The sequence below is a fragment of the Sinocyclocheilus anshuiensis genome, unplaced genomic scaffold, assembly GCF_001515605.1.
Source record: "Sinocyclocheilus anshuiensis isolate Anshui unplaced genomic scaffold, SAMN03320099.WGS_v1.1 scaffold1224, whole genome shotgun sequence".
NCBI lineage: Eukaryota > Metazoa > Chordata > Actinopteri > Cypriniformes > Cyprinidae > Sinocyclocheilus > Sinocyclocheilus anshuiensis.
The window spans coordinates 767,711-782,438 of NW_015544204.1; the positions used below are offsets into that span (position 1 = coordinate 767,711).

General features: G+C 36.6%; 1 protein-coding gene across 1 annotated transcript; it reads left to right on the forward strand.

Annotated features, from left to right (window-relative positions):
- Nucleotides 1-1,689: 1,689 nt before the first annotated feature.
- Nucleotides 1,690-13,932, forward strand: LOC107696896 (nuclear factor NF-kappa-B p100 subunit-like). Its single transcript, XM_016497465.1, has 25 exons — nucleotides 1,690-1,748; nucleotides 1,840-1,927; nucleotides 2,370-2,425; nucleotides 4,445-4,484; nucleotides 5,099-5,168; nucleotides 5,281-5,321; nucleotides 5,571-5,669; nucleotides 5,754-5,905; nucleotides 6,078-6,190; nucleotides 6,282-6,440; nucleotides 6,998-7,102; nucleotides 7,190-7,278; nucleotides 7,387-7,525; nucleotides 8,081-8,215; nucleotides 8,333-8,509; nucleotides 8,609-8,750; nucleotides 9,080-9,194; nucleotides 9,396-9,603; nucleotides 9,716-9,885; nucleotides 10,465-10,567; nucleotides 11,378-11,601; nucleotides 11,713-11,794; nucleotides 11,880-12,043; nucleotides 13,113-13,224; nucleotides 13,325-13,932. Exons 3-25 carry the CDS (start codon nucleotides 2,409-2,411, stop codon nucleotides 13,399-13,401), a joined length of 2,733 nt encoding a protein of 910 aa, XP_016352951.1. The 5' UTR covers nucleotides 1,690-1,748; nucleotides 1,840-1,927; nucleotides 2,370-2,408; the 3' UTR covers nucleotides 13,402-13,932.
- Nucleotides 13,933-14,728: the final 796 nt, after the last annotated feature.

The window sequence follows — 14,728 nt, forward strand, 5'->3', positions numbered from 1 at the left end:
TTATACAGCTGCCAATTCAATACAATTCATTTGTTTGACAGAAACTTTCCTTAATAAATCTTTATCTGACCAAGATCTTCTGTGCTCTAAGTCACTCACAGACGGTCCGAAGCCATTTCCAGTGTGATGACAACAGCATTCCTGTCATTCAGAACTTTTTATTATTAGACTTCAGCTCACTAGAGGTGTGAAGAATATTAATGTACCTTTAAGATGATGCTGTGTATTTTATGATAGGATTATTATATGATTAAGCTGTCTTGTCTAATTTTATTATCTAATTTTCACAACACATGATTATTTTTGCATCCTGGATATATTTTTTTGAAAGATGTATTTTAATGTTGCTTCAGCTATAATTTAAAATGTATAAATTAAAAAATGAAATGCAGTGTCTATCCTCAGCTTTCCTTAATAAATCTTTATCTGACCAAGATCTTCTGTGCTCTAAGTCACTAACAAATCTTTTGCAAGTTCAATAATTTCTATTTGCTTTTAGCAAAATATTGTTTGTTTTGATGCCTTTTGCAAGACATTGCATTGTTTCATACGATCTTTCTTCCACACCAGAACTCTGACTTGCTTAATAATGTGAAACAATCTCTTTAAGTAGGGTTTCCATTTACCTTAGAAGACCTGGCAAACCGTGCGTTTTGGCTCATACTCTAAAAGTGGCAATTTCAACAAGCTATAAAAAATTATCTGTGGGGAATTTTGAGCTAAAACTTCACATACACACTCTGAGGACATCAGAGACTTATTTTACATCTTATATAAAGGCATAATAGGTCACCTTTAGCAGAAACACAAACCTCACAAACAGATGGATGCCTAGCATCCATCTGGCGAACCTCTGCTCTCTACCCAACAAAACGGACGAACTCCTTCTGCTCTCCCGGACAAATAAGGATTTTTCAAACTCTGCTGCTCTGTAAATATTGTTTGTTTTGATGCCTTTTGCAAGACATTGCATTGTTTCATACGATCTTTCTTCCACACCAGAACTCTGACTTGCTTAATAATGTGAAACAATCTCTTTAAGTAGGGTTTCCATTTACCTTAGAAGACCTGGCAAACCGTGCGTTTTGGCTCATACTCTAAAAGTGGCAATTTCAACAAGCTATAAAAAATTATCTGTGGGGAATTTTGAGCTAAAACTTCACATACACACTCTGAGGACATCAGAGACTTATTTTACATCTTATATAAAGGCATAATAGGTCACCTTTAGCAGAAACACACACCTACAAAACTGTCTATTGTAATATACCTGCACATACAATTGTCGATTTATATATTTGTATTCCTTATTTACTTGTGCTATTTTTTATTTTTTATTATGTGTGTTTTTTGTTCTGTCACTGTCATTCTGTTACACTGTGGAAGCTTCGGTCACGAAAACAAATTCCTCGTATGTGTAAACATACCTGGCAATAAAGCTCATTCTGATTCTGATTCTGATTCTGATTCTGACCTTTAAGCAATCCTGTCTATTGCATTATGTCATAGTTATGACGGAATTAGATTATCAGATTTGGACAGTTCATAGTCTAACTTTGCTATAAGCTTTAAGTATGGGATGATTTATTTTTATTAGCAGTTGAAGTAAAACTGCTATTCGAGCGGAAGTTTTGGAGAACATGCAAATAATGATTGGTATAAGAACCAATCAAAACTCTCCCATCAGGCCACGTGATTGCGGAATTCCCCGAGTCGGGGCTTTCCAGTCCTACGAGTGTTAGATTCATGTATGCTCGCATTGAGTATTCACTAAATATTTATTAAAGAAACTGGAACAGATTCGTTTGATGGATGGTGCATTTTGTTTATGTTTTTCAGGCGTTTGCTAAGATTTTAGCAGTGGTTTAGTTAAGTCGACGTCTAATAGAAACTATACGAGAATAAGCAAACATCACGGTTGTCCAAGGTAAGTTTAATATGTGCTCATGTAGTAAAAACGAAATTATCAGTATTACCGATCAGTTTTGTAACAAGTCATGTGTGTCTATAAATAGAGAATAATAGTCTGCTTTCTTATTTGGAAGTAATGACTTGGTTCATAGAGAATCTATTTTAAGTTTGTTTTGAAAACATTACAGAGATGCTGTAACGTTAGTTATGCCCTCGCGTGCATAGAGTATTACTGCATATTAATAATAAGACCGTGAAAATGTTCATTAATGGCGGTTATCGATAATGTACAAGTTTTGTCCCGTGTGTTTTGCTGCTGTTCGCGCGAATCTGCGGGAAATTCCCATCAAAAGTCAGTACTTTTTGGATCTGACTTAACGTTACATGTGCAGGGGAATCACATCCCCCATCGAATACCGTGTAAGCACTCATCATTTCCATCATTTTCAATCTGACAGGAGGCCAGAGTCGGTTCGGATGACCCTGCAGAGCACAGAATGGCTGGAGCACTAAGGTAGAGTTTTATCCACTGTTGCTGTGTCTCGCATCCTAGTGAGCTGTCTACCTGTGCTGCCTTTCATTGGGCATCACTGGCACATACAGCATTTAGTTGCCCAGTAATGGTTTCCTGACTGGCAGCTCACTTGGTTATGAGACTTGTAAAGGTAAATGTACTCCAAAATGTTTGGAGGTGATGAAATGGCGCATCTAGTCTTGTAATTAGTCAGATTTGCATACTGAAACTAATAGACTTGTAATATGTAAATAATTAGAGGGTTTACATACAATGGTTTATTTGCCTTTTAACTTCATGTGTATGGAAGAGTTGGAACCGTTAAAATCAAGTTTATTGGTATTTTTCTACATCAAAAAAGTTTTGGTCCTTTGAAAGGAGCAAGTTTCATTTTCTTGTGGTTAGTCTTTAAAGAACATTATGATGTATTGTCTTTAAGCCTAAGCCGCTTGATTTCAACCTTTCTATTGAGAGCAATTATGAGTTTCAATAAAATTAAATAATTTATCCAAAAATTTATTTTGTGATTCTGTTTCAATAGATGTATATGTTCAATTAAAATATATTAACATACTGAAAGACATGATGCCAGTAATACCTTTTTTTTGTTAGCATTTTAATTAAATTGGATTACGTTAATATCACTTTTATGAATAATTGACAGTAATTTTGCACCTTTGGATGTTTACTGGGGCCCCAGGCCCCGGTTTGACATCCGTTGTTTTAGACTGATAAAACCATCTTTTGCATTTTCTTAATTAATCTTTTTGTCTATATATGAGATAGATTTAGGGGTTGTTTGACTGAAGTGAAGATGTCATCATTTCACAGAATAAGGACAGGATGTGGCTGTAATCCAGAAGAGTCTTACTCTCTTTTCAGTGACGTCAGGAATTGCAGTTTCACTCAGTGAGCCCTGACACCTCAGAAAGAAAATTCATAGCTTACTCTGCTAGTTGTCCTATGGGTTTAAGAATATCTGCTACTTTAGAGCAATCTTAGTACAGCTCATCCTGAACAGTACGATGCTTCCTCATTCCTGTCAATGGCAGTTTAAGTAAACTCTTGTGCAATCCTATCATCCAGTGTAGCCAAGCATAACCAATATAAATAAACAAATAAATGTATAAATAAATCAATAATGAAATGAAACATTTCCGTTTCTCATCATTTATTAGTAATTATATCATTAAGAGATCTTCAGCTCAATTTCCTGTTTGGTTTATAGTGGAAGTGTTTGTGGGTTTAAAGATTTGTGGCTGCAAGGGCAGGCCAACAGATGGGGGGCAGTCCCCGTCTTTCAGGGCTGTTCTCAAGGCATTTGTATTGACGGCACGGCACTATGGAGATATATCTGACTAAATCAGTTACACCGACTCAGAAATACGTTTTTAGTCAATTACACATAGGTGGAATTTTTTGACGTTCTTTTCACAGAATTTAATTTAAATATTGATAAAGGAAACATTATTGGAATTTTGTTTCAAAAGTACCTCAAAAAAAGAGAAGGGAATTCAAAAAAGACTTTGGAAATTTGAGGGAATTTAGATATGAGAAGGCTTGGTGACTTGTGTGAGAATGCTTGTACCTGCATTTCTCGGGATTTGACATCAGTGGCAGGAGTGAGCTGGTATTCTGGGGGCTTTCCTCTGTTTTTTTCACTGCCTTACTTCCAGGAAGTAATGCAAGCAAGTCAGCCAGACAGAAGGAGGGAGGCCGCTGCACATATCCTCGTTCTGACACTGAAAGTGAAACGGTCTTACGGACTGTAAATCTGAGAGCCTCTTTCTTTGCATTTTGTTTGTCAGGTAGGGTAAGTGTGCGCCTTCAGAATACTGCTGTGGGGGAAAAACTGGGGAAATTAAATGCGTCTGTAGGGGGTTGCAGCTCAGTTGATGTTTTGATTCAGCATGATGACTGTATTAGAGAACCGCAGCTCTTGGTTTTTTTTGGAGTTCTAGGTTTGTCTTTGTGCGAGACGGTCTCAATAAGAGCTCCTCTGTTTCTTCTACATTACAGGATGGATGAAACACAGTATCCCATGAAGTTTAACAATGAGGTGAGCCACCTGTCATCCATATTACTGCTGTAGTTTATCTAACAACAGATGTTTGGTTTAGAGTGACGATTTTTAGCGTTTTCTTTTTTTTTTTTTTTTGGATGCACAGTATATTGGTACCATATTGGTTATCTCTCAATATTGGAGATTTTTTTAAACAATCGTATCAGCCGATATTGTACAGTATATTTCATTTTAATACTCATTTCATTTTAATATTGATATTTTTACATTTAGATTACCTTTACCATTGTTAACCACTAACTTAAAGCTAATCTTTAAAAACAGTAATAATTTAATAACACTGTTAAATGTAATTTTTACAAATGTCAATATCCTGAATATCCGTACTGTACATTATAATGTTGTGATTCCTAAATTCACTTGTAGTGTATTTTATTTTTATTTATTACTTTTTTTTGTATATATATTTAGACAAAATAGTCCACAATTTTATATCAGGCCAATTATATTTTGGCTTATTGGCATTGGTTCAGAACTTTATAATTGCTGCATAATTTTCATCCTCAAGACACTGGGTTTAATAGACACATAAATTTATACTTCATATAAAAACACCAACATTTTGTACATGGCATCTTTTGTCCTTACAGTTTATAGTGGACCTTCAATATCTGCATGAACCTTTTGAGGTGAAACCTGAACCCTTTGTGCCAGAGACAGGTGAGTGTGTTAATGCATTTAATGATGTTTTTCATTTGTTGTTCATTTATCTTTTGATTTAAAATGGAAATATAAGGATAATTTACTGTATATGATCTGATCTTTATTCCAGTTCATGGGCCTTACCTGCAGATAATTGAGGAGCCAAAGCAGGTACAAAAGTCTTCATATGCCTGTTTTATTTGCTTCATTTCCACTGTATTTGACAATACTGACATGTTCATGTTAAAGTATATAATTTTATGAGTGATGACAAGTCATTTTGTCCACATTCGTAATGTGTTGCACTGAATGTGCAGGCAATGTGGGATAATTCCAAAAAGTATACATTGGAATTCCCCAAAAACAGGGTTTTATCAGTGAGTAAGGTGTTACATGAATAATGTTGTTTGTGTGTTACAGAGAGGATTCAGATTTCGGTATGAATGTGAGGGCCCATCCCATGGTGGTCTGCCAGGGGCCTCCAGTGAGAGGAACAAAAGAACGTATCCCACAGTCAAGGTAGGTTATGCAACATAGAAAATGTAGCAATGTAGGTTTTAAATAAACAGTCCATTCATAAACACACACACTCCCCCTCTACAGGTGTCAAACTACTTGGGTCAGGCTCGCATAGAGGTTCAGCTAGTGACGCACACAGACCCCCCTCGTGTTCACGCGCACAGCCTTGTGGGTCGCCATTGCAATGAAAACGGGATATGCACCATTGATGTCGGGCCTAATGATCTCACAGCACAGTGAGTGAACACTATTACTGTTCATCATGCTCATATGATCTCTTTCTTTGTTATTATGATTAAAGTGAATTGCGTGAGGCAATGAGTATCATCATGTGACGCTTGTGGCTTTTAAGTGATGTTTATGTGTAGCTGTGCAATCTTAATTCATCCTCGCATCCTCTATGTCTAGATTCAGTAATTTAGGCATCCTCCATGTCACTAAGAGAGGAGTGGCCGAAGTATTAACGAAAAGGCTGAGAGAAGAGAAGAGGAGGATGAAAGAGTCTGGATATAAATTTACTGGTAAGTCTGTGATTTCATTATTCAACTGGACATACAGTAACTGCTTACATATTTATTTGACATGCTTGCTCTCTCTGTCACTCTCATACAGATGCAGAGGAACAGACTTTTTTGCAAGAGGCCAAAGAACTGGGCAAAATCGTGGACCTAAACATTGTGAGATTAAAGTTCACTGCTTACTTGCAGGACAGCAATGGGAGTTTCACAAGAGCCTTGAAGCCAGTTGTCTCCAACCATATCTATGATAGTAGTAAGTCCCGCCAAACAAGAAGAGAATTAGTGACAATCAATTAACAAACATTTTCCGAGGACTTATCTCAAAGTTGAGAGTTCATATGCTCATATCTACCAAAATAAACAAAATAATATATAGGCACTATGGTTTAAAAAATGTGGTTTAAAAAATATGGTTTAAAAAATGTTACTCCTATGTAGTTTCCTAATACCTAATCAAATAAGTTTTCTATTTTTTGTAAATGTAATTAGTTTGTTGTCTGTTATTTTATTTTATAATTTAGTTTTACTTTAAAATTGTTATATCATTTTTAGAACTTCCTGTATTTCTATGTAATTGTCACTTTTTTTTTAGAAAGAAATTACTTTTTATCTGCAAGTTTTGAACAGTTCTGAACATTCTATTCATTAAAGAATCCAGAAAAAATCTAACAAAGTTCCCACAAAAATATTATGCGGCACTTCTTTCAAAACATTTTACCGCTCCAAACTTTTGAACGGCAGTGTAAATTATAAAAGTATGTGCTGTTGATCTTGTTATAACTAATGTAAAATGTGCTGAACTTTACCTAGAATCACCAAATGCTTCGAATCTGAAGATCTCCCGCATGGATAAAACCTCTGGATCAGTGCTGGGAGGAGAAGAGGTCTTTCTGCTCTGTGATAAAGTTCAAAAAGGTTATTATGATTATCTAATTTCAAAAAGGATTGACAGTCCTTCCCATCCTTTTAGATCAAATAATGTTTATTCTCCTTCATTTCCAGACGATATTGACATTCGTTTTTATGAGGAGGAAGATGATGGAGGATGGGAGGCGTTCGGAGACTTCTCCCCTACTGATGTCCACAAACAGGTGTGTTATAAATTGACACGTGCATATCATGGTTGATGATTCCAGATTTTGCCGCCAGAGTTTAGCCTTTTACAACAAATGTTTAATAACAGTTTTTATTTCCGTCAGTATGCGATCGTGTTTAAGACCCCACCGTACCACTGCGCAGATATCACACGTCCTGTCACAGTCTTCCTGCAGCTCAAGAGGAAGAAGGGAGGTGGCTGCAGCGAACCCAAGCAGTTCACGTACATTCCTCACAATCAAGGTTAGTAGTGCTATATTAAACATCGGTCCTTAAGACTGAATAAAGCATTTAAAACAACAGATTACCACGAACTGTCCTGACATACATATGGGGGTTGTTTATATCTCATTCCGTTGCTTAAGTGTTTCACTTCCTTTTTGGCATTGTGTACATTACCATTAAAATGTCCGCGGTCTGTTTCAACAGCCATTACTCCAGTGTCACATGATCCTACAGAAATCATTCAGAAACAATTCTCATTATTGTTGAAAACAGTTGTGCTGTTTAATATTTTTGTGGAAACCCTTGTAAAAAAATGTCAGGATATTTTGAAGAGAAAGTTAAGGAGAACAGCACTTATTTGAAACAGAAACATTTTTGTAATATTGTAAATGTCTTCACTGTCATTTTTGATCAATTTAATGCATCCTTGCAAACAGTATCAAACATATTAATTTCTAAAAAATAAAAACTTACTAACCGCAAACTTTTGAACAGTAGTTTTGATCCATCAAATGTTGTCCATCAGAGGTATTTCTCATGTTTGATGGCATGTCGCCTCCTGTTCCCCCATAGACAAAGAAGAGGTACAGAGGAAGAGGATGAAGGCACTTCCTCAGCCCTATGATCACTGGCGGGGAGGACCTCAAGGAGGAGCAGGGGCCTTCGGAGGTCCTGGATCTGGAGCAGGAGGAGGTGGAATGGGAGGAGGTATAACATTTTATATTCCTGAACTCAGAAGCTCCCTGTGTAGATTGCCAGTTCAGTTATTCTGGTGCTCACAAGAGTGTTCATAAATGTAACATTTTATGTCAATTTCGCCCTTAGGTTTTCAATTTAATCATCCGATGGATGGTTCAGGGTTTTTCAGTGGTGGATGTGGTGGATATAGCGGCGGGGCACAGATGTCAGGCTTCACCCCACAGGCTGATGGATCTCAGAATCAGCCGACAAACACACAAACTCAGTCTGGTTCTCAAATGCAGCAGCAGCTCTTTCAGATTGGTGAGTATAATTATGCCAGCCACCACTCAACTCAAGACATTGAGATTTTAGGTACATATGCACTCAGTGATGTATGTTTCCTTCCTGTGTTGTTTCCAGCCACAGCTCTGCAGAATCGTGCCACTTTGATGGCAAAGTACTCTGCTCGTGCTTTGTTACAGTACTGCAGCACAGGGGATGTGCGCCCCCTGCTGGTTCTGCAAAGACGTCTGTGTGGCGTGCAAGATGAGAACGGAGACACGTATGTCTTTTCACATCTCTGCCTTTCAGTTTTCACCTGGGCTCTGTGAATCCTCGCCTTAACACATGTCAACTATACTAAATTAAATACTTGGTTATGTGTCTACTACCTTTAAACCTTTCTAGTATAGTTAGTGTATTGTAAGTTGCTTTGGATGAAATGATCTGCTAAATGAATAAATGTAAATGAAATTATAGTGTAGTGACGTTTTTATTAAATTTAACATTGGTACACAGATACAATTGTATTGAATGAAGAGGGGGGAATAAGTGTTAGACAATAGTGATCAGACTTGAAGTTTATTTTAATCTGTATTGTATTTCCCATAGGCCTCTGCACTTGGGTGTTATCCATCAGCAACCTATTGTGGTGCAACAGCTTATTCAGGCCCTGAGCAACACTCCACAGCAGAAGTTTATCAACAAACTCAACAAACTCAATCAGGTAATTTAACAGATATGTGCTCTTTTTAAACGAAGACATTTTTATTTTATTATTATTTAATAATTGTATTATTATTGTTTTCTTGTTTTTGTTTTGTTTAGTTTCTTCATTTATCTTATTTATTTTTTATTTTAATAATTATTAGATTTTTATTTTGGTTTCCTATGTCATGTTAAAGTTCATCTTTCTTTCTTTCTCCAGGCTCCATTGCATCTGGCTGTGATCACAAAGCAGCCCAAGTTAGTTGAGATGCTGATGAAAACAGGGGCAGACCCGAGCCTGCTGGACCGAGAGGGCCGGACAGCGCTTCACTTGGCCGCTCACACCGGCGATGAGACCATACTACGATTGATCCTGGGCCTGCTGGGAGAGCGCTATGCCCATTTAATAAACTGTGCTGACTTCTCAGGTGAGAGATACACATGCCATTGTCTCTCAATCATTGAAATGGTGCTTAGGTTGCATTTGGAATATTACAACTTATGTTAACATGCTGAGACTTTTTTCCTGACGTTTCTTAGGTCAATATCCAGTTCATCTCGCAGTAAAGAAAGATGGAGAGCACTGTCTTCAATTGTTGGTGGAGGCAGGAGCAAAGATTAACATGCCAGAGCAGAAAAGTGGCTGCACAGCACTACACCTGGCAGTGAGGGACAACCTTTTAAAACTGGCCTGTTATCTCATTACCGAGGTAAAGGACCAACGGAGGGTTGAACAGTTCAGATGGTCATAGTTTTGGATTAGTTGTTATGTCACTATTAGGGGTTCACCAAGTAGGAAATTTGAGACTGATACAAATGACCCACATTATCGTTCAAAAGTTTGAGGTCTGTTAAGATTTTTTTCAGTTGTATTGAAAGATGTCTCTTATGCTCACCAAGGCTGCATTTATTTGATCAAAAATACAGTAAAACAGTAATATTGTAAAATATACTTACAATTTAAAGTATAATTTTTTTATTCTTTGATTAAAATGTTTAAAAGCTTTTATTTGAATAAAATATAAATATTTTGATAAATTTAATGCATCCTTGCTGAACAAAAGTATTCATTTCTGACACCAAACTTTTGAACAGTAGTGTATTTTACAACACCATAATCAATCAACTCATACGTTCTGCTTTCATTCTGGAATATCACTGTGACACACAGGCAGCTAGTAAATACATGGTGGTTCAGCATCACTCATATACTGTAATGATTTCACCCTGATTTAACACTTCTTCAGCAGACAGCCACAACAGTTTTATGTTTGTTGTTTCTGTTACAGCTGAAGGCTGACGTGAATATGTGTACCTACGGGGGCAACAGTCCTCTTCACTTTGCTGCCAGTCAGGGCTCCCCACCTCTCTGCTCCATGCTGATAGCTGCAGGTAACTGAGAAATCTTCTTTCCTACAGATTTAATACAAATATGATGCACGTAAACATCTGTGAAGGCCTAGAAACCACAAAGAAAAGTCATTAAGAATATGCTCATGTTGTTTTGTTTCTAGAGCAAAGATGAACATTTACTATATGTGACCCTGGACCACAAAACCAGTCAGTCATAAGGGTCAATTTTTTTGAAATTGAGATTTATACATCATCTGAAAGCTAATAATAAAATAAAATAAGCTTTCCATTGATGTATGGTTTGTTAGGATAGGACAATATTTGGCCGAGATACAACTATTTGAAAATCTGGAATCTGTTGGAGGGTGCAAAAAAATCTAAATATTGAGAAAATCACCTTTAAAGTTGTGCAAATTAAGTTCTTAGCAATGCATATTACTAATCAAAAATTAAGTTTTGATATATTTACGGTAGGAAATTTACAAAATATCTTGATGGAACATGATCTTTACTTAATATCCTAAGGATTTTTGGCATAAAAGAAAAATCTATAATTTTGACCTATACAATGTATTTTTGGCTATTGCTAAAAATGTACCCAAGCGACTTAAGACTGGTTTTGTGGTCCAGGGTCACATATAGCATGTGATTTTAGTAAAGTCTTTGTCCAGATTTTCATAATGTGTAACATTCATTGATTATGTCACTCATAATTAATGACATTTGAACTGACTATCCTTTGAAATTAAGAATAATCATATCCAGAGCAAATTACTGAAATAAGTCAAGTTTGGGTTCAGTGAAATAAAGTTTTGTTTGATTAATGATCTTCTTTGTCTTCTTTTTTAGGTGCTGATAAACGCATGGAGAATGACGAGCCTCTTTTCTTCCAGAGCTCGTCTTCCTCGGATGAAGATGACGAGTGCGTGAAGAATGAAGTCAACAGGCAGCTTCCAGATCACATGGTTCAGCAAGTTCACTGCATGTCGATATCATCTGAAAGAGGAACATTTAACCCACGCAAGAGACCTGCTGTGGGACACACACCATTTGACCTGGCCAAATGCCAAAAGGTTTGAGCTGTTATATTCGTCATAATCAAGTATAATGTGTGAACATTTGAAGGTGGATGAATAAATAAATGCGAAACATTTAAACTTATGAAACCCCACCATCTTCCACAGGTTAGAGATCTTTTAGATGGCAGGAAAGGCCCCAAGCCCAGTTCACTCGCCCACAAGAGAACCAAAATCAGCACTGAGGAAGGTAATGAGACTTAAACGCATGCGTTATGTTCTCACAAACTCATGCTTCTAGCATACGTGACTGATCTGTATTCCTCTTCCTGCAGCCAACCAGGGTTTGGACAGTGAGGTCCTCACAAAACTCTGTAGTATTCTCATTGAAGACCACGTACCCTGGAGAGAGCTGGCAGAAAAACTGGGCATGCTCACACTCACTCACCTTTACCAGGATAGTGCCTCACCCTGCCAGAAGCTTCTCGAGAACTACCAGGTAAGAGACTCGTCGTTCTTCTCTCGAATTGGCAAATGCTGTTATAATGTTACATAGGCACTGGCACATAGCTGTTTGGAACAGCATACTAGCATACCGATGACTTTATCTGTAGTATAATGTATGTATGCTGCACATTATGCCAATTTTCTATATGCATGGATTACTTGCATGACGATTTTATTTGTCAAATGTGCAATATACAGTATAGCTTCTTGTCATATCCCACAATGTATTGCGTTTGGCTTGACCTTCCATTTAAAGTGTGACTAATCAGCTGGAAGTAATATAAAGCTACACTATGTAACTTTTTTTAGTTTGAAATTAACAAAATTTAAACAGTGAGCGAATACATCCTTTATACATCTTCCAAACAGTGTTTGGCCTTACCCCAAATCACTAGCCTATGATAATTGATCTTTTAGAGCTGTCGGGATGGTTTTCGTGGGAAATACAGACTTCTGTCATTCATCCTTCTGTAAAATATGTCATATCCATAAATAAAAGGAAAGAAAGCCAGACTAGGCTACTAATACTATATGCAGTGGATGGTGTCCTAACAGCTTGAATCCACAACAAATGAACGCTGATGAGTTTGCAAGCAAAAAGGGAAAGCGACAGTGCTAATAATAAAACACGGCTTTTTAGAAATTCATTGTTTGCATAGCATCACATTTGCTGTGCAATGAAAGGTTCACAAAACAGTGTTTATGCTGGTAACAGTGCCAACCTCTAAACCCATTTTTACATTGGTCTATTTGATTTATTACCTACCAGCCAAATTATAATAGTCAATACTGTCTTACCTAATCTGATATGAATAGCAATCATTACGTCTAATGTCAGTAAGATATAAAAACGATTGTAACCTTGTTTTAAAACAGTTGATTTCAACAAGTCAAAACAGCAGCGGCATATAAGCTACTTACCGACTCATAAAACATTTTTTTTTTTTAAAGAAGAATTGTAGCTTGTATCTGTTTGGCTAGAGGGATTTTGTATTTGTAGATCTATTGCTGGTTGGCATCCTTATGAATGGTTTATTAAGTATATTTATTTGCATGTTCAGTTGAGTGGTGGTCCTGTGGACGGCCTGGTGGAGGCGCTGCAGTCTCTGGGTGTGAGTGAAGGAGTGAGACTGCTGAGAGACAGCCAACCCAGAGAGGACAAGCAGAGCACAGGTACCGGTTCACCCTCTGAAAGAGAAACCTCTCACCTCTGCCACCAACACAAACTCATTAAACAGTATATTGAGAATAAAACATGTTTCCTTTCTTCCAGATTCTAAAGAGGACAGTGGCTTTGGGAGTCAGTCCATTGGCGAGGAGATGGGAAATCCTGCAGTGTCTAATCACTGATTATCAGGATCTCTTCTTTGTGGACAACTTGGCACTTTATTTGCCTGTTTTTTCAGGTGCAAACTGGTGGACTGTTCATCATCTCAATAAAGTGGAAATACAGCACATCACAGGAGGAACTGAAAGGATTGTTTTGAGGTCAAAAGCCCTCGCTGGTATTACATAACAATAAGACAACATGACGGAAATCAGTTGCTTTTAGATACTCAAATCTCCAGTGAAGCTGTAGTCTTAGTGCAGGTCTAAACAACAACTCGATAACTGCAATTTCACAGAAATTTAACAGTAATGCAACTGTCATTTCATAAGTACAGCTGTAATCATGGAATATTTCTGCAGAATATTATGATATGAATGTTTCTAGTAAGCTCTGTTTTGATATATATGCAATCACTCTGGTTCATTTTCTGATACGTCTAGATCTAGACATCTATCCAATACTGTTTATTTATGTGTATTTTGGTTGCAGGTATGCGCTTGTTCAGAGTTTGAGTAAATATGTTTGTGTTTGAATAAAGTTATTTCATTGTTCTTTGTCTTATATGATGAATGAATATAGTAATAAAAAAATAAGCATATTAGAATGATTTCTGAAGGATCGTGTTACACTGAAGACTGGAGTAGCAGCAGCTGAAAACTCGGCTTTGCGTCACAAGACTAAATTAGATTTTAATATATATATAAAAGTTTTTAAATTGTAATAATATTTCACAATAGTACAGTTTGTGCTCAAACAAATGCAGCCTTTGTGAGCATAAGAGACTAAACACAAGAATAGAATAAAGGTTGTATTTTTAAAAACCTGTATTTAAATATTAAATGAAACAATTATCCTTTCAAAACTGATTTATTTTGCCTATGCCTTCAAAACATACAAACATTATATAGAATATTTTACTGAGCGGCTGTAACATAATATTCACATTATATACAGCTAGAATGGATAGCACACCAAACATAAAAACAAAGTTATAAGAAATAAGTTACATTTACAGCAAAATTTTTGGGTGACACCAAACTACTTGGAGTGGTTGAGTGTTCCCTATAAAAACTTGTATATAAACCTTTTTAATCAATATGCTTTAGTCATAAACAAATACTCAAGACAGTTAATAAATGTTCAAAATATATAAATAATTCTTCATTACATACACCTATTTTTCATAGTGCAGTGAAGCGTAATACTTGATGGAATTTGGGTCCCAGATCAAGTCAAAATCATTTCATTTTTTTTGTATTTTGTGTCCTTAATGTCTGAATTTGATCTATATGCTGGCAGTGTTAACAGTCAGTTTAGATGTTCATGACCTGGATTTGCATTAGAGTG

Excerpts from the sequence above, each read along its gene's own strand:
- LOC107696896 (XM_016497465.1), top strand. Across the intron at positions 8,751-9,079 it reads CAAGATGAGAACGGAGACAC|GCCTCTGCACTTGGGTGTTA; the intron begins GTATGTCTTTTC and ends TATTTCCCATAG. Across the intron at positions 13,225-13,324 it reads AGAGGACAAGCAGAGCACAG|ATTCTAAAGAGGACAGTGGC; the intron begins GTACCGGTTCAC and ends CCTTTCTTCCAG.